Here is a 27916-nt window from a genome sequence, read left to right as displayed (position 1 = left end):
GAATATACTGTTTGACAGACATAATCACACATATAATTCATTGCTTTGCCTGTTATTTACTGATTCAATGATTACTCTGATATCAACATAATAAGTCTTCATAAAAATTCTCCTTTGACTTTTATTATATTCTGGGAGCATCTTCTGAGGTTGGAAGAATTGGAACACTTTATATTTTTGCTTTTGTTAAACAATAAAAGCTTGCTTGCTTCCCTGATTTTGGTAAATTTCTGCATAGTTATATACAGATCAGTTATTAATATGTGAAACACCAGAACACAATCCTTTGGGCTTAATTCTGCTACACATGCTCACACTGAGTCATGCCATATGCCAGGGAAGTCCCACTGAACACTATCCCACCCAGTGTTCTCCATCAGATACTACACTCCTGGAGTCCAGTCACGCAAAAATATGTTTGAATATATAGGTCAATGAGATTTCTTGCATGAGTAAGTGACCGCCAACATGAACACAGGTTTTAACAATCTGGCCCCAAATTTCTGCTCTGATAATTGTTTAGCTAACAATTTGCTTACAGCTGCACACTGAGCTTCAGTTTCTTTACTGTAAAATATGTGGGTATCTATTTCAAAACTAAAAAAAAAAGAGAATATAGCAAAGCACGTCATAGAGAAATGCTTTTAGACAGAAAACTCTCCCCAAACTCCTTACTGCGCGTGGACAAACTTTACCTTTTTAAGACATTGAGGATACTAATTGGTAGATAGCAAAGTGCAAAAACCAAGAGAACCACCATTAGCATACGCGCTGTTTTCCTCCTGGCTCGAATCTGTTTTATTTCAGCTGCTACCCCACCAATCCTTGACTTGGTTGACTGTCCCAGCCCCCGGGGCTGTGCTAAAGAGGGCAGAGGCTTCCATTTTCTTTGAATTACTGAGGAAGTTCCCGGGATCTAAAAGAGTAAATGGAATCTTTGTTAATGCTGTTTCTCTAAGGGAAATTCATCACCATGTAAAAAGAAGCACTGTAGGGAGTTAATACAAAAAAAGAGAGACAGGCTGAAATAAAGCTCCATGATAACACAGTACAGTTTACTAGCTTGAGAAACACTTTAATCCAACACTGCTGTTCATTTAAGAGAAACAGGTTTTAAAAGGTATTACTAAGTCATGGCTGGGATTGTCTGTATAAGTACATAACTATGCACATAGCTGTGTGCACAGAGGGCTTTATATGCTTATAGCATTTTCAAATATGTGTCCTAAGTGTCCATAAAGCAGCTGTGCTCTCCCTATTTATTGGGGGGGAGTGAACTTATTTTTTCTGCACTGTGATCGTTGCCCAGGATATTCCTTACAGAGAGTTGCAAATGGTGTGTGTGGTGGGGGCAGTGGGGGAATCATAACAAGATGTATGACAAGTTAGGCTATGTCTAAATGGGTAGGTGCTGGCCCACTTTGCTCTCTGGAGATTGGCAAGCACAGAGAGCCTGCTGGTGGAGAAACTGCTCATGGAGGAAGGAGGGCCAGTGGTAGAAAGCCCAGATGGTGTGGTGAAAAAGGGACATTTTAGCTAAGAGCGGGTTACAGAATAAAGGAAAGGGGCCCCCCTTAAAGGCTTCTCAGTATGTATAAAGTTGACCTGTGGGGCAAGAGATGCTCATTTTGGCCTCCTCAGCTTTCTGACTGATGCCTGATGGGACTAACTGAAAGTGCATCTTTTGGGCACCTCATCATGTACAGACACCCCATGGAGACTGAATGGGAGAGCTTGGCTCTCTCATTTCCTGTGGTGGGTGGGTTGGAAAAGATTGAATTTCCTTAGTCAGAGCAGCTAGCCAGGGGTCTGTGGTCCCAACACCAGTGCAGACATGGACTCACTGAATCCCTCAGGAGTGGGTGCTGTGCCAGGTGGAGCTTGGACATCCAAGTTCTGGGTAAGCAGCTGACTAACTGCAAAGGGCTCTTGCAGAGACACAGCTACACTGGTCAGAGCCTCTGTCACAGTACACTGGGTCAACTCCCCACTTCTGCCTAGCACTCATGTGGGCCCAGTTCGCTATTTCCCCAGTTCTCCTTCAGGCCAGGCAGCCCACATGTCTCATTACTTAATTTCCTGCAGCAGGGCATCAGAAATTCCTCAGCATTTGCTAATGTCTCCTGTGGAGGAGGTGCTGGTCCTTGCCTAGAAGAAGAGTTGCCCCAAAAGTATTAAAAATCCATGAAGTGGACTCCAAAAACCATAAAACTGGGCTGATCATGAGATTAAAAAAATCCTTGTTTGTGTCAGCCTTCTCCTTTCTGAGACTTAGGGCAAAGCTAGTCCCCACTCCCAATTTGTGGGTCATTCTTCTGGGTTGAAGTTTCAATCTGAAAAAACACACACAAAGCATGGCTACTCTCCAGCTTCCAGCTGCTCAGCCCCTCTCCCATTCTTCCTCTCTGCTTCCCCACAGTGTCCTTTCCAACACCTGTTTCCATACTTCTCACTCTTCCTTTATAGCCGCCCACCCCTCACAGTCTCCCTCTCTGATCCCCCCCACCGACTAAAAACAGACTCCCCTGTTCACAGGAAACAGGCTTTGGTTTGGTTTTCAGTAAGTATACATGCTGTGGGACAGTACATAAGGGGACTGAGGCCAGGGTGAAAAGCAGGCGTTTTTACATTTATCTCTAAAGCAGGGTCTGTTTTCTCCCCATCTCCTTCAGCGCCCCTCCCAGGAGATTTTATGCTGGTCCTGTGAGCTGCAGGTGAACTTCACTCACAGAGAATCCATGAGCACAAATATAATGAAAATGTCAAACTGTGCAGGAAAAATTTCTCTCTTCAATATTTTGCCACTGTTTATATCTCCATTTTAAACCTGTTTAAAGCACTGGTCACTTGAAAAGTTTCAACTAATTCTGTAAAGTTCAGCAAGGGAGTTTCTGGGTTTATTTCTACCAACTAGTTAATTTGTCATGTACCAAAAGACTTTTACATGTTTGAATTATGTGAGGGTGAAAAAAGAAAAAAAAAAGGGATTTTGCTTCAACTTCCCCAAAATACTTCAGAGGCGAGACCAAGTATGAAAGGCTACACATGAAAAGGTCGACTTTTTTCTGAGAACTGGGAGGATTTATAATATGAGGGCAATATTAGATCCCGGTTCTGCAAACTTGTTATGCATGTGAATGGCTTTACTTGTGAGCAGTGCCATCGGCTTCAACAGGACTAGTGACATGAATAAAGTTATGCATGTTTTAAGAGCTTGCAAGATCCAGTCCTTTGTTATACACATTTTAAAAGTTAAGGTTTTTCTACACAGGGAAAGTGCTCAGCATCATTATTCTGCAATAATTATTTAAGAATAGCTCCCTGTATGGACATACCTATTCTGGAATCAGAGTGCCTTTTATTCAGGTTAGTTTAATCCACTTCTAATAACTCCATGGGGGGAGTTATTGAGGAATAGCCATCATGCTTCAAATTGGCATCCGACATTCCCTGTGTAGACAAGCTCTTAATTTAGGATTTTTTTTAAACTTGATTCAAGTTCACTGTAATCTTCCAGTGAAGATCCATAATGACAAACAGGAAACCAGTGAAGTTGGGTTGTAGGGAACTGCAGGACACACGATAATATTTAGTATGTTACAGGTGCTTTTATAAACACAAGAAATAAAATCTGAACTCTGACATCACACCACTGAGAATTCACAGCCTTTTGGCCAAGATCCACAGTCTTGTCACTTTAGTATCTGAAATCAGTATGTCCTATTTCTGGGGACTTCTCCTACTCTAATGGCAGAATTGACTCTGATTTATTGTACTGGGTCTTTTCCATCTCACTGCAGAAAAATTACACAGAGAGGTGCTACACAAAAACCTGAATTTGGGCTCTGGGAAGTATTCTGATGTTCTGATCTTCTAATTCCAAAACTGAAGCTTTTCCTTCTACTTCAATCTTATCTCGTCTTCTGAGTTCATATCAATAGCAAGAACTGGTCAGAAAGCAAACAACCCCCCCCCCCCCAAATATGTTAGCAATTTCTTCTCATCTTGATTTTGTTAAAATTTCATGTCAACAAAATTTTTCTGACAAGCTTTATTGATATTTGCATCCAATTTGGATACAAAGAAATGGAATCTTTCCTCAAGACTTTGTATGGCTTGTTTCTAATGAAACACGAGACATGATTGATGAGTCTGTGGTTAGAGATGACTAATCTGCTTTTCAGATGCTTCTAATAGCAAGAGGGGCTCATAGATACAGATTGTGGTACAATGCTGATCTCCTTGTACATCCTATAAAGCTGCCTGGTGTTGTAGGAGTTACTACTGAGAAACCTGTTCCTGTTCTCTCTACACTTTGGAGGCATTATAAGAATTGCAAAAATTTGCCTCCTTAAGCCAATGAGCAAATAATTTATAAGATAGTGCAAGCAAAAAAACAAAACAAAACAAAACAAAACAGTCAGGCTGCTAAAGTACTATGGCCTGAAGAGAATAAAGCTAGGCTTACATACGTACTACTGATGCACATTTTAATCACATACATACCAGCACAACACACACTGTCCCCAATTATTACTATCAAATGAATTATAGGGACATATTTAGCTGAGACAATTTGTAGAACACAAATAAGCTCTCTAAAATCCTCAGATGCTTTACATCAGCATTTAGAATCGTCAGAACTGGCGCTAGAAGTTGTAAAACTGCTGTTCCACCCCCACGTGTATCAAGCGGGAGAGCCAAGCATCACAATCTTGCTTTTAAAACTCGGAAAAAAAATTGTAAACAAAACCACAACGGGCTCAACCAATGTAATTCAAATGTATGTGACTCTAATTACTGAATGTGTGTCAGCATGCCTAGCATGAAGCCATTCAGTCCTACGGAGATTGTTCAGCTCTTGCTTTATCTCTTCTCCATGATTCATAAAGGAACAAAATCCTTGTGAACAGGAGGGGTGCCTGCCTGTTAATAAGCAATGTAGGTTAATAAGCAAAGCCAGGCCTCTGATGCGGTTACCCTTTGTCTTCCATAAAACTCCTAATTCTGAGATGATAAAGCCATGTTTGCAAAGACTGGGAGCAAAGACGTGATCAATAACTTGGAGAGCAGACAGAGGGTAAAACACAATAGGAATGTCATGGGAGTCATGGAGGCTAACTTTTAACCACCTGAAGATTCACTTTAAAAACAGCCCTCATTTTAAAATAAACTGCTTCAAGAAGTTTTCTGTCAAGGTCTGGGAATGCCTTGGCTGTTAGTATTTTGAATTTCATCATGTATGTGTAGCAAGATCATTAGCACATTGCAGTAGTCAGAATATTTAGATTGCATTCTGATAAACAGCATGGTTCCTTACTTGGGGCTATTGCCAAAGATTTAGAATAGGGCTGTTGATTAATTGCAGTTAACTCACGAGATTAACTAAAAAAATTAATCGCAATTAATCATAGCTTTAATCACACTGTTAAACAATAGCATACCAATTGAAATTTTTGGATGTTTCTACATTTTCAAATATATTGATTTTAATTACAATGCAGAATACAATATAAAGTGAACACTGTACACTTTATAATTTTATTACAAATATTTGCACTGTAAAAATGATAAATAAAAATAGTTTTTTTTAATTCACCTCATACAAGTACTGTAGTGAATTCTCTTTAGCATGAAAGTGCAACTTACAAATGTAGATTTTTTTTTGTTACATAACTACACTCAAAAACAAAACAATGTTAAACTTTAGAGCCTACAAGTCCACTCTTGCTCAGCCCATCGCTATGACAAACAAGTTTGTTTACATTTACGGGGTATATTGCTGGTGGCCTCTTATTTACAATGTCACTGACAGTGAGACAGGTGTTCACACTGCACTTTTGTAACTGGCACTGCAAGGTAGTTAGATGCCAGATATGCTAAACATTCATATGACCCTTCATGCTTCGACTACCATTCCAAAGGACATGCTTCTATGCTGATGATGCTCATTCAAAAAAAAATAATGCATTAATTAAATTTGTGACTGAACTCTTCAGGGGGAGAATTGTATGTTCCCTGCTCTGTTTTACCCACATTCTGCCTTATACTTAATGTTATAGCAGTCTCAGATGATGACCCAGCACGTTTTTCATTTTAAGAACACTTTCACTGCAGATTTGACAAAATGCAAAGAAGGTATCAATGTGAAATTTCTAAAGACAGCAACAACACTGAGAGGGATGAGGTGTGGAGCATGCTTTCAGAAGTCTTGAGAGCAACACGCCGATGTGGAAACTACAGAACAACAAAAAATAAAATCAATCTTCTGCTGGTGGCATGTGACTCAGATGATAAAAAAAAAGAACATCCATCAGTCCGCACTGCTTTGGATCATTATCAAGCAGAACCCGTTATCAGCATGGACACATGTCCTCTGGAATGGTGGTCGCAGCATGAAGGGACATATCAATCTTTAGCGTATCTGGCACATAAATATCTTGTGACACCAACTACAACACTGTCATGTGAACACTTGTGCTCACTTTTAAGTGACATTGTAAACAAGAAGCGGGAAACATTATCTCCTGCAAATGTAAACAAACTTTTTTGTCTGAGTGATTGGCTGAACAAGAAGTAGGACTGAGCGGACTTGTATACTCTAAAGTTTTACATTGTTTTATTTTTGAATCCAGTTATTATTTTGTACGTAATTCTATATTTGTAGGTTCAACTTTCACGATAAAGAGATTGCACTACAGTACTTGTATTAGGTGAATTGAAAAATACTATTTCTTTTGTTTTTTTACAGTGCAAATATTTGTAATAAAAATAAAGTGAGCACTGCATACTTTGTATTTGGTGTTGTAATTGAAATCAATATATTTGAAAATGTACAAAACACCCAAAAATATTTAAATAAATGGTATTCTCTAATTGTTTAATTGTGCAATTAATCATGATAATTTTTTTAATCGCTTGATGGCCCTAATTCAGAAAAATGCATTTCAATTACACTAAAAATAGATTGTGGCACACCTACTTCACTTAGAAGGATGCCTGATGTCTGCAAGCCAGTTCAGTCATTAATAGGTGTGAGTGGTGTTAATTTCCCTTAACATGACCCCATGTACACTTTGACTACATCTACACTTGGAAAACTTACATCTGTAATTCTCCATCAGTAGGAGCAACAATACCTTAGCGATGCTTTCTTTTTGCTACATAATCAATTTTCAAATCAGGATCATCCTCACATGTGTTTTCAGTGTGGACAAGGTAAAGCATCTGAAAACTGTGTTAACCTGATTTAAAAAACAGGGCCAACTAGCAAAAAAACATTTCTTTTGTCGATGGAGTCCACATGATTCATTCTTATTCTAAAGATTAAATACCAAATATTTAATATTAATAAAAATATTTTAAAAAGTTTTAGGATCTTAAATTATAAACATGGCTAGACTTAAAACTACAGATAATGCATTTGTAAACAGAAAGGTTAAAAAAACCAAAACCTAACATCTGAGTCCAGGATAATCCCTGTACCAATGACATTACAAACCCCTGTGCTGTGCTTTTGTGATTTCATCAACTCTTGCAGGTAATAGATGTCCTGGGAATATGTGAAAAAACTGATTTTTATGCATTTTGTTTTGATATGCATACACTCGAAAATTTTAAGTCTACACGTGATAGATCCAGATGGAGCTGCATGTACTATGTCCCTGATCTGGTGGATGTTATATCTGTAACAGGACATCCCATCTCCATATCTCATCAGAAGTAATCACAGGAGGGCAATTATTCATGGTTAAGTGGTGAAGTAAATAATAGACTCCCACATGAAAGTCTGGAATATGGAGTCTCTCACCTCACACCCTACGTCTTCAACATGCCCACTTTTATTGGTCTTTTATGGGGTAGCAGCAGGGGATGAATAGGGATCTAGCAGGTCCTATGTAAAGCATTGCAGCAGCAGGTGAAGAAGCCTCTGCTAATCTGCACAGTGTACTCATGTGCTGAAACTGATGCTCCAACACAGGTTAGATGAAAGTGGTGAAAAGGTGTGAAGATTTTCAGAAACAATTATTCAGGTGACCCATCCCAGGTGATTTTGTTGCTGTTATTTTGTTTTCCTATCACTCCAATGCAAAATTTGAGAAAATGACTACATCTGCAAACAGAACTTTAGATTTGTAAGGCAACCTTTCCTCAGACTGGGCCCATTATTGCTGGAAAATGGTGGCACATTTTCCAGCAACAAATACATGAGCTGTTACAAAAAATTCAGCTCAGTTTTGAGTTTGTAAGAAAATGAGAAAAAATGGCAACTTTCATACTCCTCTGCAGCTCAAGGAGATATAAAATATATGTGTAAAATCAACCTCGGAGCTCAACAGCTATTCTCTCGCAATAGGAACCTTCAATCAGGACAACTGGGGATCCATCTTCTTCCCTTAATTGATCTTTTTGCTTCCTCTGTCCCCTAAATTCTCCATGTCCTAGATGGCTCCCCTAGACTCGAGCACAAATAGTTTTTCATTCTGCTTGGCTGCCATCATTAATAAATGAAATAGTCTGCATCCTAGTCTTCCATAACTGCACACTCAAAACTGCTACTGAAGTTTGTTGGGTACAAAAGGGTGTATTGATCAGGTCCTGAGTGGCATTATGGAATTTATGAAGAAAAAGGTTGTCTATTCAAATAGACAAACATAATAAGCCATATAAATCAATGACTTACCTGGCGGCACCATAGTTTTCGAAATATTTGTAAATAGGCCAACACCATAAGACACAGTGGTGCCACGTATGTCACCAGAAAAAAACACGTGTGATACATTTTGGGGTAGACCTCACCTGGAAAGAGAATCAAAATAAAAAAAGAATATACATAAAGTAATTTTTAAACGATATTTTTAAGTCACATTATTCCTGCAGATACTCAAGTGCAGGGCGCATTGATTATAATGGTAAATATATACATGCATCTGAGATGGCAGAAATGAGTCCATTGCTTTTAGATTCATTCTGTTCATATATTTTAAACAGGCTTTTTCTGCCTAGTAGTATGTCACCTTGGTGTGTGAAGTGCTATGTCACATTCCTTTGTTACATGTATGTTAATTTTTAATCAGTACAGGATGCTATTATCTAAAAGCTGTTATCCAGTTATTCAAACTCTGTCAATGTGTTACAATGCTCTGTCTGCACTGAATATTGTAATTTAATACATCATTGAGAGGAAGCATGGTCTAATGCTCTGGTGCTAGCCTGGGCCATGGGAGACCCATGCTCAAGTCCCTGTGCTGCCACAGACATGTGCAACTGTGGGCATGTCACTTGGGACTTATCTACACACTCTATGGGCAGGTGGTTTCTAAAGTGCCCTAACATGTTGTGTATTAACTGGTCTGTGTAGCCCTTGATGGTACACACCAAAGGCTCCTTTGTGCTCTTTAACGTAGCATTTTTTCAAACAGCACCATCAGGGTCTCCACAGACCATTTAACGCACTAACATGTTAGCATGCTTTAGAAATCACATCCCCCTTGAGTGCAATACTATGTCACATAGTATGCCTGTCTGCCACAGCCCTCCATCTGTAAAATGGGGATAACAGAATTTTCCTACCACACAGGCATGTTGTGAGGCTAAATACATTCAAGACTGTAAGGTGTTCAGGTATTGAGATAGCAATGAGGGCATATAAGTACTTAAGGTAGACAGATAAGGATGTCTTTCTGCTCCTGAGATAAATGTATAAGATGTACTCTGAATGGTGGCAGTTAGGTGTTAAGTATATAATGGTGCCACTTTAATGCCGCACACCCTTTCTTGAGTATCCTTTATTACCAGCTGTTAAGTCCTGTAAGTGTACCCTGCATGTTTTGGTTTGTGGAGCTCACATCAATTATACCGTCAACACCTTTTCTCTAGTAGTTTGAACATTTATTTTATTGTTAATGATAATTTGGACTTGTTTAGCTGCCATGATCTCAAAAATGCTTTACACATGATGAATTTAAATTAAGCCCCACAACACTCCTGTGAGACAGGGAAATACCCTCATTCACCTTTCACAGCTGGATAAATTAAGTTTATGCAATTTATTGAGACCACAGGATGTCAATGAGAAAGCTGAGAATAGATTCTTCTTACTCCCAAGGCATTGCCACCTGCCTCATCAGAGCTCTGCAGGCAGCAAGGTATCATCAGGAGTTTGTGTTTCCAATTTAGCAGCTGAGTAAAATGGAAACATTAAAGCAGGCCAGCTAAGTACAAAGCATTGATGGGCCAGGTTGGAGGAAGAAGCCAGCGTTCTCCTTTGAAGTTCAGCCACCTGTAAAGTGCTAGCGGCTGAACATCAAAGGAAACCTGTGTTCCTCCTCCACCCAGGGCAATGTGCTTTGCAGAACTTTTACTTAAGAAGCTTGAATCTGTTTAGCTTCTCAAGCCAAAAATAAAGCTTTCAAGCTGCCTAGTAATTACTGCAGCAGGCAGGAGGAGGGACTGGTCTGGGATGCTGGTCATTTATCAGATGGTTTAGTCCCTGCCACCATACTCAGACTGGTGCTGAGTGGGAACATCCATCAGTGTTCTGCATAAAGATCAGTGGTGACATTTCAGCTGCCTAAGTGAAAACACCGATCCTTCCCACACAGGCCAGGGGTGGGGAATGGCCGGGAGGAGAGAAAAGTCCTTATCTTAGATGGCCCACTACATGGGCTTTCAGACAGGAAGGCGGGATACAGAGGTGTTGTGGTCCCCTCTCCAAGAAGCATGGGAAGATCACCATGTCTAACCCCCTTTGCTGAAAAGAGGGGGGAAACTCAAAAGCATTCATGGGGGTAGAATGAGGAGATGGTACTTGCCAATGTGTTTATCCCACACCTGAGATCCTTGATGACAGATGCAGAGTCTCAGCCCACTCCACCTATCACTCAACTGGTGTGTGTGTGTGTGTGTGTGAGAGTGAGAGTGAGTGTGAGAGAGAAATGGAATGAAAGGTCTTTGGATATGAGGAATGAGAGATGGGCAGCCTGCTGGTCGGGAAAGGAGGAAGAGTCTGAAAGGACAGGTTAAAACAAAAAGTAGTGGGATAGAAATGGTGATGATCTAGTGGTGATATTACAGAGGACATGGCTCAGCTCTCTGATTTATCAGCTTTTCATGGACTTTTGGTAAGTTTGCCCCACACATTATCATTTCTGGAATTCAGCTTCCCCTCACCCCAAACCTGAAAACAACTATCAGAAATTATTCAGACACAAACCAAACCTTGTTCTATGCACAAATGCCAGCCATTGTCAAGTCCCTTCCTACCTTTCTCAGGCTTTGGAACATACCACGAAGGTCAGCAGATTCTGGATATTTTGGACCAAAGGAAGGAGGTCATTACATACTATGGGGCCCTTTTTGGAGAATGCTCTCCAGGCAGCTCCCTATCATTTCTACTGAGAGGGCTCCAGCTCACAAGACTCTGGATTACATCTGCAGTGCAGCAGCCAGGCATGGGGTGAGAAGCAGTCTCTAGAGTAGGCTGCTCCTGAGCCATTTAAGGCCCTACAGATTAATATCAACACTTTATATTTCTCTTGGAAACCAACAGGCTGCCAGTGCAGATCCTGGAACACTGACATCACATGCTGCTGGCAAGATACCCTATATAATTATTGAGCTGCTGCATTTTTTTTTAATCATTTTCTATTTCTGGGTTGATTTAACATGTAGATCTAAACTTGGAGAGGAAGTCATGGATTATGAGAGTCAGGTCTGCAATTATAAGCAACAATTAGAATCTCCAAGGGAGATGAATATTTCCAAAAATATCCTCAGATGGAGAAAGCTAGTAACAAATGGCAAGCGTGCTCCCTCAGTTAAAAGTGCCAGTATCATTCATGCCACATCTGCTGGACGTTTCCCTCCTCCTATGAAACTCACTGCAGTTTTATTTGGATTGAGCCATCCAGCTCTCATCTCTGCCCCTCTGGCTAAGGAATTCAAGAGGAGTGGCTGGGTTGGAAGAGAGAGAGAACTGGAGTTGGTATCATCAACATACTGAAAGCACCATGGCCCTCCAATGGCCCTGCACACACAAGAGGGGGACGGTTGTATTAATTTTGATGGAATGAATAGGCCCAAAGAGTCAAAGGTGTTAACTTGACCCTGCCACCATCCAACATTAAACTGTTTCAAACAAGGTGCAGGGTTTGGTATACAGAGACCTCAGCCTGCTTAGTACCATGGCAAACATTAAATGTAAAGTGTTGAATAAGGCTTTTATTTTAGCAGAGCCCCTTGTTCCCTCTTCCCTTTAGCTACAGAGAATGTTCATAAGGAACACGAAACACCTCCACCTCTATCTGAGAGTCTTTGGTGTTAAAGATGGTAATAACTGTCCTTGGGGAAAGGGAAGAAGATAGCTCCAGTGCATCTCAACTGTCATTGCTGTTTTGCTAAAGTCCCCTCCTGATTTCCTGAAGACAAAACAAGACAGATGCACACAAAAAGGGAGAGAAAGGAACAGCAATGACGATAAGTGCAGCTTCTGTCTTTGGCACTGACTTACTTGCAATCTCATTGCTAGAGGAATACAGGCACAGCACATGGTTTTAGCAGCACTCCAAGACTTGGTCAACTTATAACAGCATTAGATTATTTAGGACTTTGCTTCTAGGCTTCTTTTTGGTCACAGGATTAGAGCAGTGTTGCACAATATGCAGTCTTGGCCAACTAAGCTACACACTTACCAGCCAGAATGCAGAGAGGGAAAGGAAAGAGAAGAAATAAGGTGGGGAAAGAAATGGACACACAAGGGGGAAGGATGACAAAATCCTGCATTCCAGGTGGCGGCTGGGATTTAGCTGGAGCCAGCGGAGGTCATGATGTCATCTGGGTCTCTCTCTTTGGCCTGGTCTAGTTAGGACATTTTTCAGAATTAGGACAATAAAGGCTCAACTGTGTTACATGGGCCCCAGGAGATGGGGGTGGCAGCCATAATGGTAAAGCTTGCTCTTCCAGTTTACTTGTCCTTCAGCCAATAGTTGCTATTAAACAGCTTTTAATTCTCCCACCAAAGTCTTTTGTTTAGGACTCCAAAGGGAGTGATGGGTACAATAGCCCATCCCCATATTATTTTGTCCACCAGTTAGGTCTAATTTCCTACATTGCAACTTTGGTTTATTAATGATCAGTTCCACATTTGGGTTACACTGGCATGATTTTAATACACTCCCTGGGTTATATTACAATACTTTTCTGTCTAGACCAGTGCTGGGCAACCTGTGGCCCATCAGAATAAGCTAATCGATTGTCGGCCATGAGACATTTTGCTGACATTGACTATCTGCAGGCATGCCCCCTTCCCCCCCACAATGGGAGCTGCGGGAAGCAGTGGCCAGCACATCCCTCTGACTCACCACTTCCCGCAGCTCCCATTGGCCAGGAACGATGAACCACGGCCACTGGGAGCTGTGTGTTTGGGGGCAGGGGGCGTGCCTGTGGATGGGCAATGTCAGCAAAATGTCTCACACCCCACAATCAGCTTATCCTGATGGGCTGCAGGTTGCCCACCAGTGGTCTAGACTAATCCAGTCTTTGAGACAACCTTTTGCACCTTTTCCATTAACATCAGGTTACTGTGATCTCTTATGAATTGTTACACACATTTTACAATTTGAGTTTACAATTTGGGTAAATTTGTAGGCTCAATTATTACACCAGGACCAAGATGGAACCTTCAAAATATCACATCAGAGCCCTCAGTTAATGCCCAACGTTGCTTAAAGTAACCAATTACAATAATACATGAAAACACAATCTGATTACAATGTAACAAACTGATCACAGGGATGGACAGCTTTTTAAAAAAAATTACAACCTTGAGAGATAATCTGATTTTATTTTAGTCTGACTTGAAGCTGTTAACCAAGTTTATTTTAGCTACATCTTGGCAATCCTGGCATTACTTTGCTGAGTGTGAATAATTATAGTATTATGGTGATGATTATATACAGTGTCAGAGTCTCAGTGCACAACTCACATGCACTATTAGTGCTGGAATTATTCCAGGGCCCACCAGAGTTGAGCCCCAATAGTTCCAGGAAGTGGCCAGGACTAACTGCAACAGGAAATTTGGGCTACTTTCATGTAGTCTAATTCCAACACTGCTCAGTGCAAGAGTAATCTGGAAGGACTGATTTGTACTTTTTGGATGCAATCATTTGTAATAGAGCATGTTTTCCAAATAACGTTAGTAATGCTGTCCAGGCCACATTCCAAACTGAGGAATGAACCGCTTCCTATATTGCTCGCAGGTTTATAAATTCTGTATGCAATTTGAATTGTAATTCTGGGAGATTTCTGAGGAATTTATATAATTCAGACAACTGCCAAAGTCAGGATCCCAGGAAAATGGACCAATGGTCTATTCTCTGACTTCTGCAGTCCTTGTAAACCTCTACCTTCCTTTGATCAATAAGAGTTATATAAAGATAAACATTACAGGATGGGAACATTTGTTCCAATGGAGAACATTAACATGGCCAAGACACAGAATGCCTCTTATTGCACATCCATCTGAACTTCTCTTCCAATTTACTTTGAACATTAGCAAAGCAGAGGAAGATGGAATGTAACTGTTTCTAAAAAACAGTAGTTTCAAGAACCACCATAATTAAGAAAGAGCTTAAAGCATTGCGATGTGCGGATACAGCCCTACTGCAAATTAACATGCCAAGCTATTTTCATTATATCCAGACAGTATAAGTTCCATTCCTATGATCAATAACACACTTACCTCCCCACTGCTCATCACAAACTGTGAATAAGATAGTTTTGTTAGCTAATCCTGGGAACATACTGCTGCACTCCATAACAATAGCCTGAGGAATCATTATAATGCAGGACACAATCCAGATAACGATAATGCTATTCCTTGCCCTCTTGGCTGTGCTTTTAAACATCAAAGGGTGACAAATTGCATACCAGCGATCCAAAGCGATGCAGCTAAGTGTTAGTACAGACACAGAGACTGACACAGTCTAAGGAAACAAGGAAACATTGTGTAAACTTTTCTGATTTTTTACCTTGAATACAATTTATATTTTCAATACCATCAGAAATCTATTTAGAGCTGATATCCCATTATCAGGGGCTGTTGAATAGTGATTCTTCCAAGAAAAACAAATACTTTTTAATATCACTTGTCACAAAATTCACATAGGCTGGCAGACTCAGGCCTTACTCATTTTCAGAAGTACATTAATCTGTGTGTAATCCCATTGGAATCAACATGACAACTCACAGACCACTCAGTTTGAATAAGTATGGCAGAATCAGGCCTCATAAGAATAAAATCATCCATCTTATACTTTGAAAGCATTATTTGTAAAAGCGTATATTTTTGCAATATGAAAATAAAGCTTTAAACCCACTAGCTACATCTTGCTTTGTAGGGGACATTATCTCATTTGATGTGCTATGAACCTGTATCATCGTGTCTTCCCAGTTTTCATAAAGGCAATGGGAAATCACAGTCACATGAAAAATAATCCGTTTGCAGTTGATAAAAATAGGATCATTGGATTTTTCCACTGGCTACAAACAAACAATTGTTCATTTTCTTCTGCTCAATACACTGGGTGACAGTTTCACGTCCTTTCTGCATTCAGTGGCATCTTCCAAACTAGGTGGTGGCCAACAGTTAAAGTACCAACAACAATCTCATGTAGCAGTGTTGTGCGCTTTGAAATAAGTTGGGCAATTTTGATTCTATGCAGTGGAGCAGAGGGCAACACATATCCACGGATCAATTCATTGTACTATTATACATGACCAATACTATGGCCCATGCTGCGCCCTTTGGAATATTTTGTGCACTGGGGGGGCTTGATTCTGACCTCAGTTACACCACTGTAAACCCAATTTTCCATTGAGTTACTTTGGATTTACACCAGTGAAAAGGTCCAAAGATTTACCATACTGGAATGCCCCGTTGGCCCATTTAGTCTGATAAGAAAAGGAAGGCACAGTTGTTAATCACTTCACTGAAGAGGGCCTCAGAATTGATTTAACCTAATTATGAATGGCAATAACTGATGCTTAACTGGAAGAGTATGAGCAATTTCCACTGCCCATGGGGACATTTGGCTATTTCTACATAGCACTTAGTAAGGCGTATGGAATTCTGAACTCCACTTTCTAACTACAGAGGGCCAGATGCTCTGTCACCCGACACCGTGGGTAGTCATTATGTCCATGCAAAGTGGGCACAAAATATTACTGTTCTGATATTTTAATGTTTTATGTCCACTTTGCATTGATGTGACTACACAAGGTGAAGAGTATCACAGATTCTGTCCCAGTGTGTTTATTGCCTAAGAGAAAAAATACTGAAAATAATACTTATTCAGCAAATAATTTTATTTAATGTTATGTAGTTGGACATTGGAAGTGAAGTAGCCCTTAAATCACAATGTCAATTCCCTCCATTAGGAAGTCCCAATTAAGCAGATTCTATGTACTGTTCCTTTTTGACAACAGTAGTATGGAGAACAATACCTGTAAATAGGGGATCACCTTGCAGAGGGTCTGCCCAAAAAACCAAGTTTCTGTGATATCCACTACTAATGTGGCTGGAAGACAAGTGATTGTGACAAGAACATCAGCCAGGGAGAGGTTTACTATGAAGTAGTTGGTAACTGTCCGCATGTGATGGTTCTTCCACACTGCAATACAAACTGAATTTGCAAAGAAGGGTTAGTACATTTGAAACAACATGTGGAAGGAACACTTCAATGGGACAACACTTTACAGGAGCAACTAAAGTAATCGGAGGATGAAGAAACATTTTCCTGAAGGTTTTAAAAAAAAATGTAGTATATGTAAATATGTAGGGACAGTTAATTTTCTTTTATAGTGAACAGCCTGGAATCATGGAGAAATAGCTAGAAACAAGGAGGAGCCAAAGTCATGTGACCAAGCAATTCTCCACAGACTACAGTTTAGGAATTGTTGGTTTGATGTGTAGATCAGTTTATTTTATTTATGTTATTCCAGGTACAACAGAACACAGTAAATTTTATAGAGTATAAGGCTCCCAGAAATTAGTTTGTTTTTCCTATTGATCCAAACTGTAAAGCTTTATAAACCAGGTAAATCACTCTGACTACATCTGAGTGCAGTAAATCAATAAATCAGTAAGCTAGTGAAGTAAAAATTGAGGTTGTGGAAACCAACTTGAGAAAAAAAACAGCTTTGTGTAATAACCTAGGACATAAAACCTTAATACTCTTGAGAGATCAAAAATATTCAGAAACCCAGTGTTAAAAAGATTTCCATTCCCTCTTTTAAAACTGACTCATACAGTCCCCCACCTCAACAAATTTTACCACCACAGCAAATTAATCCTTTGTACACAGAATGTCCTTCTGTCTTGAGCAGAGATGGGTCATGTCTTCAAATCTCAAGCTGGATCCAAACTTTCCTTAATTTCAGGGATTCAGTGTTGGGCCCAATTTAGATATATTAGCTAGATGAGAAGTGCAGACCTGAATCTGAACTCTCCCAATAATCAAAGCACGATTTCAGAATTTTAGTCTGAAGACAGCTCTGGTCCTGAGCTCACTAAAACACAGTCTTGAGTGAGAGCATTTCTTATTCTGGTGATTTAAATTACAAAAAACAACTGTTTTTAACCCTACTATTTTTACTTGATACATACTATCAATGTATTTGTGGTATCTGTAGCTGGTAACCATGAAAATTATGGCAGAGGAGATGCAACAGGTTACAGGGGAGATGCACATTATGCTCTCTCATGAGCCTTATTCACACTAAAGAAATGATGCAAATTTATAAGATTGTTGCTGACACCACTTTAGATTAACTGGTGTTAACACCGAGGCTCAAAGTATTCTAGGTCAGTGGTTCTCAATCAGGAATCTGGGGCCCCCTGAAGGGCTGCAAGTATGTTTCAGAGGGTCCTCCAGCATGGCCAGCATTAGACTATTTGGGGCCCAGGGCAGAAAGCCAAAGTCCCACCAGATGGGGCTGAAGCCTGGACCTCTGAGCCCTGCCAGCCAGGACTGAAGCCAAACCCTGAGCAACATAGCTTCACAGGGGGCCCTGTGGCATGGGGTACCAGGCAATTGCCCTGCTTATCCCCTAATGCCAGCCCTGGCTTTTATATGCAGAAAAGCTGTTGTTGTGGCACAGGTGGACCATGGAGGTTTTTATAGCATGTTGGGGGTTGCTCAGAAAGAAAAAGATTGTGAACCTCTGCTCCAGGCTATATGAATGTTACTTTTGTTTTGTTATTTTCCTTAAACAAAAACAGAAGTAACCCAAGTGGGGAGAAATTGTATTCTACAAGGACTGAACTTCTGACAGATTGGTTAGTAGTTGTTTGTTCGTCCATCTTGTCTTTTTAACCTGTAAGTTCTTTGGGCAAAGATCCTCTTCCTTTCTATGTTTGTGTGGTGTCTAGCCTGATGGGACCCTGACTGGGGCCTTCTGGTATTACCATAATAATTAACAAGATCCCCAGCAACCTACCCTTGTAAGTGTGCAAGGGAAACTAGTATGTCTGACAGGAGGTTGTAATGAATAGCCTCTTGAAAATATATATCTCATCTACATAGCAATACACTAAACTAGTGTCTGTCTTCCTAAATGCTGTCATTGCCCACCTGCTCAAGTGTATGATGATGTTCTCTGTTAGATGTACCCTAGAGAAGAGCAAGTCTGGACACACATACCCTCCAGGATTTTGCTTGTGAGAGTTACATTAACTGGACCCTGCTATTTGGAGGGAAAGACACTAGACTGATCCCAGCACATTAATCTGAGCACTGGCATTCTAGATTACTTCTTACTGAATTTGACTGCTTTAATAAGTGTATCAGGTACATTGCCTTCCCCCACCCCCATTCTTGGTATCTGCCATACCCAAGGTCTTCAAGAAGTGCTGGGTAGAGTCTCCAACCATCTTGCAGCTTCAGTGGGGCTACCAGGAAAGAGCCTCTGCCCTACAGTCCAACAAGTATTTGTCTGGGTAGGCGAAAAGGAACATCAGTTTGCCACTGAATAGGCTCTAACCAATAGATAGTGGAAGTGGGAAGAAGTTCCCCTGAAGCCTGATCTACAAGGAGGCTGGGACACTTAGCACTCATATAATCCTCAAAGTAGTATACTAGGGAAGTGAAGCCCTTGGAAACTCCAAAGCTAGAATGGTATGAATTAGGTAATGCTATCTGACCTTACTGCAGTGTACAGCTGGCTGTACAGCTGAGCGAGTATGTCTTTGTCACCCCTCCCAACGGGGAAGTGGGGTGGGGAAAGCAGTGGCTTCTGTCCCATTCTCTTCCAACTCCAGAGTCCTCGGGATCTTATTCTGTAGACTAGCAACCCCAAAGTACAAGACAGGCAAAGTGGCCATCCGGCCTCCCTGAAGACCCTGGGAAAGGAATCTCTAGGTAGGGGCACAGAGCACCGAGCCACATAGTATGAAGATGAAAGGTATATGGGGCCTGTAGATGAGTGAAGATTTGGAAGGGTCCTGTTTGGGGAGACAAGGGCACCAGCTATGCAATAAGAATCCATCCAACTCTACCAAACTTGTTTGGATTTTGGCTGACGATCAGGGATCGTACTTGCCGTAGAAAAATGTGGAATTTGAATTTTTTCAGAGAATCTTTCATTTTTATATTTTGTGAAACAATAAAAACCAGGTATTAACTAAATTTTACTGGAATTTACATTTATTCAATGGGCCCAACCTCCTCCTCTTGAGGTGGATTTTTGAATGTGCTTTAAATTTACAGTGGAGCTCCCTTTATCCAATCGAATTAGGACCAGGGTCAGATCGGCTAATCAAAATTGGGATAATCAGAAGAATTGGCAAAAAGATTTCTCTTATTTTAAGATGGGGGAGAGGGCTCAGGCGGTCAGCCCCAGCAGCCCGGGGCTGACTGCTGGAGCCCCAGCAACTGTGAATATCCGCACGGCAGGTGGTTTGGTTAATATGGAAAGCAGGATAATGGAGGCTCGGATAAATGGGGTTCTACTGTATATCAATAAAATGTTTTCTTCAACTTATACCTATATTTGCTGTGGCTAGGGAAACAAAAGTTAAGCATTTCATTTTAATTGCAGAAAAACATGGATTTTTATGGGGGTTTTTTAGTCAGAGAATTTTGGTTTTTTTTTATCATGCAAAACTAGGATCCCTGATGATGATTGAAACAATAAAAGGATCCCTGAACAAACCATGATTTAATGTTATACACAAGCCTTTCAAACAGCCCTAGACATATTGCAGTGCAAAAGAAAAAAGTTGGGAGAGACAGAGAAAGTGGAGAGGGAAGAGCGTTTCAGATCGGGAAAAAGATGAGGAGAAGAGATTTAAAAAAGGAGAGAAAAAAGGTAGGGAAAGGAATAAGTAAGAGAGAGAAGTTCCCTTTGAAAACACAGTCCTAGCCAATCTGTAAACATCTCACTGCTACTCCACTCAAATTTCTCCCTTCAATTTTTTTGCGCTCTGCTTTAGTTTGGATTTTACAAAAAGAAACAAGATCTAAAAGGAACTCAATTCAAAGTGACTGCTGTTCTTATCTTTGCCACACAGTGTCAGTAAAAGCTTGGAAACTAAATGAGTTACCATGCTGTCCCCTGTTTAGAACAGTGCTTCTCAAGCTACCTGATGTGGGGGACCGGCAATTTCTCCCCCCCCCTCCCCCCCAATGTGCCAGGGATCAGTGCCATATTATCCTATTCGACGCTCTTATGAGGAAACTCGCTGTGGACCAGCAGCTGATGGCTCGCAGACCAGCACCAGTCCAAGGCCCACCACTTTGAGAAGCAGTGGTTTAGAAGATGTGTTGTAGCTCTATCAAATGAATCCATTGTAAGACTGTTTTGAAGAGGGTTGATTGCACTGAGTTTGAAGTTTGGTGAGGAGATACATTATGGATTCCAGCCATTATTCACACAGAATGCAAAAAACGTCACTCTTCAAGGGGAGCACAATGAAGGGAAATAGGTTACTTGGGAAGAATGCAAATTTTGACAGAAAATATTTATGAGTACAGAGAAAATGGCTTACAGGGAAATCTCAAGGGATTTGACTAGAATTTACAAGTGCACAACAAATCCATACCAAAGATTAAATTTAAGAAAGACAGTCTGAAGTCCATATTGTGTGAGTAAAAAAGATACTTCATTACATTGTATTACAAAACCTCAGATGTGACAGTATAGTGGGGCTTTTAGATCCTGTGTTCTACAACAAGAGATGTGCTCCCAGCAATTTTAAATGTCCTGGGATATTTTAATTATGGTTGTGCAATGCTACATACTTGATCACTGTAGTACATTGCATATGAAGTTGAATTTGAAAACAAAATGAAGACTCCAGGATAATGTAAAATGCAGCTGCCTACCTCCAAGGTTTAGACGGCTATCAGTACACAGAGTATGGGCTATAGTTCCTCCACTGACTTCTACTATGCTTCTGCTGTTAGTGTGTGATCTAGACACCAATCCTAAACCAGTTCAGTAACACTTCAGAAGGGTCCAGCTAATCTCTCATTCAATGTGTTTCCTTCCAATTTGACCTCTAAACCCAAATAAAACCATAACTGCTTTGGCATATTTTTACCATGATTGCCACAGTTTATATAATGAAAGGTGCAGTGCTAAGTTATTTTGTTGACCGATGCTATGTACAAATCTGGATACATACAAAGAATTATTATTTTCATCTCTCTTTATCACATGCTTCCTTTACTTCCTCCTATCCAATTTATTCAGTGACATCACAATTCACTGGTTGAGATGTTACAATAAACTCCCATTGAAGGGATTCTGATGTGGCATCTCCCGATGTATCAGTTAGGAAGAAAAGAGGAAAAGCTTCAGTTTTCCACATGTACATTTTGATAATCAGCAGCAATGGGATAAGTGCATTCTGCTAGAGGAAAAATGCTTTTACTGATACATTACCACCATACCACTTCCTGGTGCTCTACTCTAGGGGCCGCTTGTAAGTTTCATGGCTTAGTAATTTTCTAGCTCAACCTTATTCTGCTTGTGAGATCTAACAAATCACATCACAAGGCTGCAGTCTAGGCAATGCTTAATTTAAAAACCCACAAGCTTTAACAATGGTCACACTTAACTGGTCATCTGCTGTAGTAACTAAATAACACTATGTCAATATTTGCAGGATAGAGAACACTGCTAATACAGAAGTAATATTACCTAGGAAAGATTTGGAAAGATTTTATCATTACCTAAAATGATTTTAAGTGTTCTTAGTGTGTGTGTGTGTGTGTGTGTATATATATAATCTCATACATATATGATTTTACCACCTTTGATAACTATAGTATGATTTTTCAGATTCTTACACAACTCTATATAATTGTGTACAAATATTTATATAAAAACAGCTCAGCAAAAATCAGGATACATTTTTAAAAAGTCTATAATATTGTGCCCATTATACACTGTGGGCATAATTATAGGTGCAAATGATTGTTTTTAGACAGCACAAGTTAGCTGCCTAAATGATACTAAGTGTTTCTGAAATTGATTACAAAAACAAAATGAGATTTTGGATTGAGGCCCCTTTCATAGTTCCACCTATGTCTATTTAACTAAAAGAGTATTCAAAAGGCAGTTAATTAGTGGGTTGTTTTAAGGAAAGAACCCTTTCCATTCATTGTAATAAGAATCAGTGACTATGAAGTGCTTCTTGCCGATACAAAAGTATAAAGGAAAAAATAGCATTCAATCGAGAACCATAGCTCAAAACTCAAAACAGACCAAAGCCATGTTTATTCACAAACATTTGGTGAACCATAAAAATTATAAGTGTTTCCATTTCCTGATGTGGGTTGGGATGATAGCAGAATGTCACTCTTGCAGTTTAGCAAAACAAGTTTAATCAAGAAGCACTAGAAATACCGCAAGAAAGTCTTCTTCAATGAGATTTCCATATGAAAAATTTGGTAGTCTTACTACCAAATTTTCTATGCTTAGCCAAAGTGAACATCCAAATTTTGAGGTATGCTCATCATCATCTTTAGGTTAACTTTGCAAAATGTCCCCCCCCTCCCATGAAATCAATATACAGAAAGGGCTGCAATGTAAAAAACATTCATGTTCCTGTAGTAGAATGTATTAAGATGGCGGGGGGGAGAAGAGCGAGAGGGAGAAAGCGCGCGCATGAGACACACCCACACATTACCAAGCTTTAAAATGCTCTTATATTCTCTTCTAAAAATAATTTCTATGGCCTTTTCGTCCCATATAATGACACAACAGGAAAAAAGCCCACAAAAGTTGCATGTGGAGGGAGCAAAAGTTACAGGAGGAGAGAGAAAAATTGTTCTTCTCAACCTCTGAGGATAGGAAAAGCAGCAATGGACTTTAACTGCAGCAAGGGAGGTTAAGGTTGGACATTAGGAAAAAACTTCCTAATTGTCAGGATGGTTAAGCACTGGAATAAATTGCCTAGGGAGGTTGTGGAATCTGCATCATTGGAGATTTTTAAAAGCAAGTTAGACAAACACCTGTCAGGAATGGTCTCTGTAATACTTAGTCCTGCCATGAGTGCAGGGAACTGGACTAGATGACCTCTCGAGGTCCCTTCCAGTCCTATGAGTCTATGTCGTAAGATGCAAAGTGTTATAAAGTACAACAAAAATTGTGTGATGTTATGCTGCAGGGGACCGTGACAATGTGCAGAAGCAGTTGTATCTGGACTATAACACAACAAAAGTGGACTTGATACTGGAAATGAGAGGTGTGTTCAGGGCCAAACTCCCTGTGATGCATGCTTTCATGCAAGCCAGGAAAGGGAGTAAAAGGATCACAAGTCACAGGGAACCAATGAAACTCTAACCTGTCCCTTCTTTCCCAGTGCATTGTGAGGCTGTCTGCACAGAGAGAATACTGCTGTGGTAACATCTGGCTCATGTTTTAAAGGCTAGAAACTTTAAAAAATGAAAGTTTAGATACTAGACAACTTTATGGCAAGGGACAGACTATACAGCAAAGTTTGTCGCCACAGAATTGCAATATACAGAGGGGCGTTGATCATGGTTAAAGATATTTGGCCCAATTCTGGTCCTTAATGTTAGAATATTTTGTTGAAGTGAGTTGTATTAGGTACCTGTGATCAGGTGTCCACCCCACACAAGCCCTGCATTTGGAGGAAAGCCAGAGAATGCTAAGACCTAATAGTTCATAAAGTCCAGCTGAGAGAGGAGCTGGACGGGGTTTATAAAGAGTGGAGGTTGGCCGTAGAGGGGGCTGCAGTGAAGTGACCCTGAGGTCACACTCCCTGATACAAGGAGGGAGAGTTGGAGCCTGAAAAAGACAGGATAGGAAGCAGTTAGGTCTGAGGGTTTGGATTGGAACCCAGGGTAGAGGGTAGGATCGGGTTCCCCTAGCAGCTGCTGCGGGAGTGGCACAGTCAGCACAATGGAGATGGAGACTGCTTGAAAACTTTGAGGAAGGAGACTCTGATGAGACCCGGGAAGGGGAAAAAGATTGTGACTCGGTTGGAGGTTTAAGCCATGAAGGAGAGGTGTTCCAGCTCTGGTCTAGCGGGAGAGCGGCTGCAGAACAAGTGCCTGGGGCAACAGGCTGATGACCACCAGAGAGGGCACAAAGAGTGGCAAGCTAATTCCCTAGGTGAGCCACAAGGAGGCTCCATGGAGCAGTGAGTAGCAGACCCCTTGACAGCTCCCCACAACCCACTGCTCACAATAAAAGGGAGGGTGGAGTGAGAATATACTAGGTAGCTTCACCATAGGACCAAATCTGTTGCACTGAAGATAAGCAGCCACTGCTTTGCTCAATTGTCCTTGCCCCTCCTACACACATGTGCATACACAAAGGGCAATAGTAGACAGTGTGAACAAGTGTTTGATATAGGATTCACCATACTAGCCAAATGAATGCACTACAGCAGGAGCCTCACCCTCTAGCACCGGGAAATCCAGTTGAGACAGACACCACCTAGGATATGTCTACACAGCAATGTAAGTGCAGGCTTGAGCCTGGACTCAAGCCAACCCCCCTTGAGTCTACACTCTAATTGTGTTAACCTAAGGCTTGAACCTAGGGTTCCAGACCAGCAGGGCTGGAGGGTTCAAGACCATGTTAAGCTGGGACCTAAGTTCTGAGTCCTATTGCTTTCCTGTGTGCCACATGACCCCAGCTTGACTCAGGTCCTGAAAGTCTTGTATCCCAGAATTCCTTGGGGCAACTTCCTTAGTCCTCACTATGCTAACAGTCTGTGGTGCAGACTTTTGCACTCTATTGCAAACAGCAGCAGCTCAGCTCAGCGTTGGCCCATTGTCTGCTGAACACAGATCTGCAAGCACACTCTCGGAGAGCCTGCATGGTTTTCAGCTGAGACCGATCAGAAGAAACTTTTTGCAAAGAGCTGCTTCCTGGTCACAAGAGCACAGCCTGATTTTGGTGCATGCTGCTGAGGTGCCAGAGAGCAGAGCCAGAACTAAATAGCTGCCCTGCAGGGAGGGGGAAGCAGTAGAGCTCCTAGCTCAGCATGGCAGGGCAAGGGTGGACCCCCAGCATGCCAACTGCCCCCCCCCTCTGCAAGGCAGCCACTTGGTCTCCACTCTTCTTTCTGGCCCCCCTGTCTTCCCTGGGGCTGCATGTGCAGGGGTGCCAGCACAGCATGCAATGTCATAGCGAGAAGTGGGAACCATCCCCAAAGCCTCCTGTGGTGTCGGCTCCAGGTCCTCCTTACTGCTATACAGAGCTTCTCCAGACCATGGAATGAAGCTGACAGGCTCCCAGCTTCCAGGATGTTGGGGATCATCCCTCTCCTGGCCACGCTGAGCCAGGAGCTCTGCCACTTCCCCTCCCTGCCCGGCAGCCACTTGATCCCCACTCCAATCTGTGTCCCTTGCTCCTGGGCTGCCCGGGACTGTGTACACAGAGGTGCCTGGGCAAAAATTCCACAGTCTCCTGGGGATCCCTTATCCCTGCCTGTGACAGTGCAGGGATAAGGGGTCTTTGGAGGGTGGAGTACACTGCACCCCAAGCCCTGGGGATGCACTTTACTGCTCTGCAGACAGTAACAGCCAAGCTGGGGAGTGTGTGTTTTTCCTCTAAAACTTACCTCTTATGTCACACTTCAAGACAGACAACAAATAAAAAACCAGCGAAACAAAAACTCCTTCATTGAACGTCCCATTTTAAAAATGAAGAATTGCAAAAGTTCAGGGCTGACAAACTATTAAAATGGAGACTAATGTCCTGATTGTCCTGAGAACAGGTGCATCTTTCTGCCAACGTGACTCAGCCTAGAAATGGAGAGCCCAATTCTCAGATTAGATCAGTGGCGATCAGAGCAAACAGCAAACCGTGGCCACTGGGAGCTGCAGGCTCCAGGTCAATGTAAACACTGTCTCGTGGCCCGCCAGCAGATTACCCTGACGGGCCATGTGCGGCCCACGGGTCGCAGGTTACCTACCACTGGATTAGATGGGAGTTCAGTATAAAGCCTTCTCAAACCACAGTCGTTCTACTGAGACTGCCACCAATGGAGCTAATCATGTTCTCCTTATGGACACATGAGTCCCATCAATAGCACTGTCAGAGTTAGGAAGCAGGTGGACAGCAGAGTTTTCCCCTCAGTGCACCATGTTCCTAGGGGTAGAGTGTAAACATTGGTGGGAGGCGCTGGGCACTGTGACTTAGGTCTGTGCACTGCAGTGTGGATGCCAGAGCCCTAGATTTGAGCATGGGTCAGAAGATCCTTTACCTAGGATTAATATGCAATGTAGATACTCAAGCCCAGGGTTCCCTGACACAGGACAGCTGACTCGAGTCCCACTAACCTGAGGCTGTGTAGACATACGGCTAGTCATGACTTATCCATGAATTTAAAATTGATGAAACATGTAGTCCAATTTATGTATGCAAAGAAGTACAAATAATTAAAAATAAAGGCATGTTTAAGTAAAAGTACCCAAAAATACCTTGGGGCAGTAACAACAAGATTGTTATATCTAGAGCTGGTGCCAGAGTCAGATATTACAAAAGCTCATTTTACAAAATTTGACCATCTCATCCAAAGCAATATAAAAGAAATACTGTGTGCTAATTAAACAGGGCATCCTCACAGCCAAATAACACAGATATTTGCAGATTCACTGATTCCAAGGCCAGAAGGTACCATTGCAATCATCTAGTGCAGGGGCAGACAACCTATGGCACATGTGCTGAAGGCAGCATGTGAGCTGATTTTCAGTGGCACTCACACTGCCCAGGTCCTGGCCACCAGTCTGGGGGGCTCTGCATTTTAATTTAATCTTAAATGACGCTTCTTAAACATTTTAAAAACCTTATTTACTTTACATACAACAATAGTTTAGTTATATATTATAGACTTTTAGAAAGAGACCTTTTAAAAACATTAAAATGCATTACTGGCACCCGAAACCTTAAATCAGAGTGCAGACTTGGAAGGAGTGTAGTCTGTAAAAGAAGCTTATTGGAACATCGCTGAGGGTGACATATTACCTGTAATCAGTTTCTTAATGTATTAGGCTTAAACTTGCATATTTTTGTTTTATTTTGCTTGGTGCCTTAGTTTGTTCTGTCTGTTATTACTTGAAGCCACTTACATCCTACTTTTTATACTTAATAAAATCACTTGTTTATTAATAAACCCAGAGTAAGTGATTAAAGCTGAGGGAGCTAACAGCTGTGCATCTCTCTCTATCAGTGTTATAGAGGGCAGACAATTTATGAATTTACCCTGTATAAACTTTATACAGAGTAAAACAGATTTATTTGGGGTTTAGATCCCATTGGGAACTTGGTGTCTGGGTGCTGGAGACAGGTAACTTGCTGAGCTGTTTTCAGTTTAGTCTGCAGCTTTGGGGGCGTGGACAGCTAGGTCTGTGTTGCAGCGGACTAGTGTGTC

The 27916-nt window shown here is 41.2% G+C and overlaps 1 protein-coding gene across 1 annotated transcript in view; it reads right to left on the bottom strand.

The window, feature by feature from the left end:
* The window catches only part of HCRTR2 (hypocretin receptor 2), a 53340-nt gene that overhangs the window by 8726 nt on the left and 16698 nt on the right, over positions 1-27916 (bottom strand). The window contains exons 2-5 of the mRNA XM_045011428.1: positions 16504-16682; positions 14741-14984; positions 8684-8799; positions 696-916 (exon numbers count right to left, since the gene is read on the bottom strand). Of these exons, the coding sequence (XP_044867363.1) occupies positions 696-916; positions 8684-8799; positions 14741-14984; positions 16504-16682 (760 nt within the window). The remainder of the gene's footprint in view (positions 1-695; positions 917-8683; positions 8800-14740; positions 14985-16503; positions 16683-27916) is intronic.

This window comes from Mauremys mutica, chromosome 3 (assembly GCF_020497125.1).
Source record: "Mauremys mutica isolate MM-2020 ecotype Southern chromosome 3, ASM2049712v1, whole genome shotgun sequence".
NCBI classification, from domain to species: domain Eukaryota; kingdom Metazoa; phylum Chordata; order Testudines; family Geoemydidae; genus Mauremys; species Mauremys mutica.
This window is presented reverse-complemented; position numbering and strand designations above follow the sequence as displayed.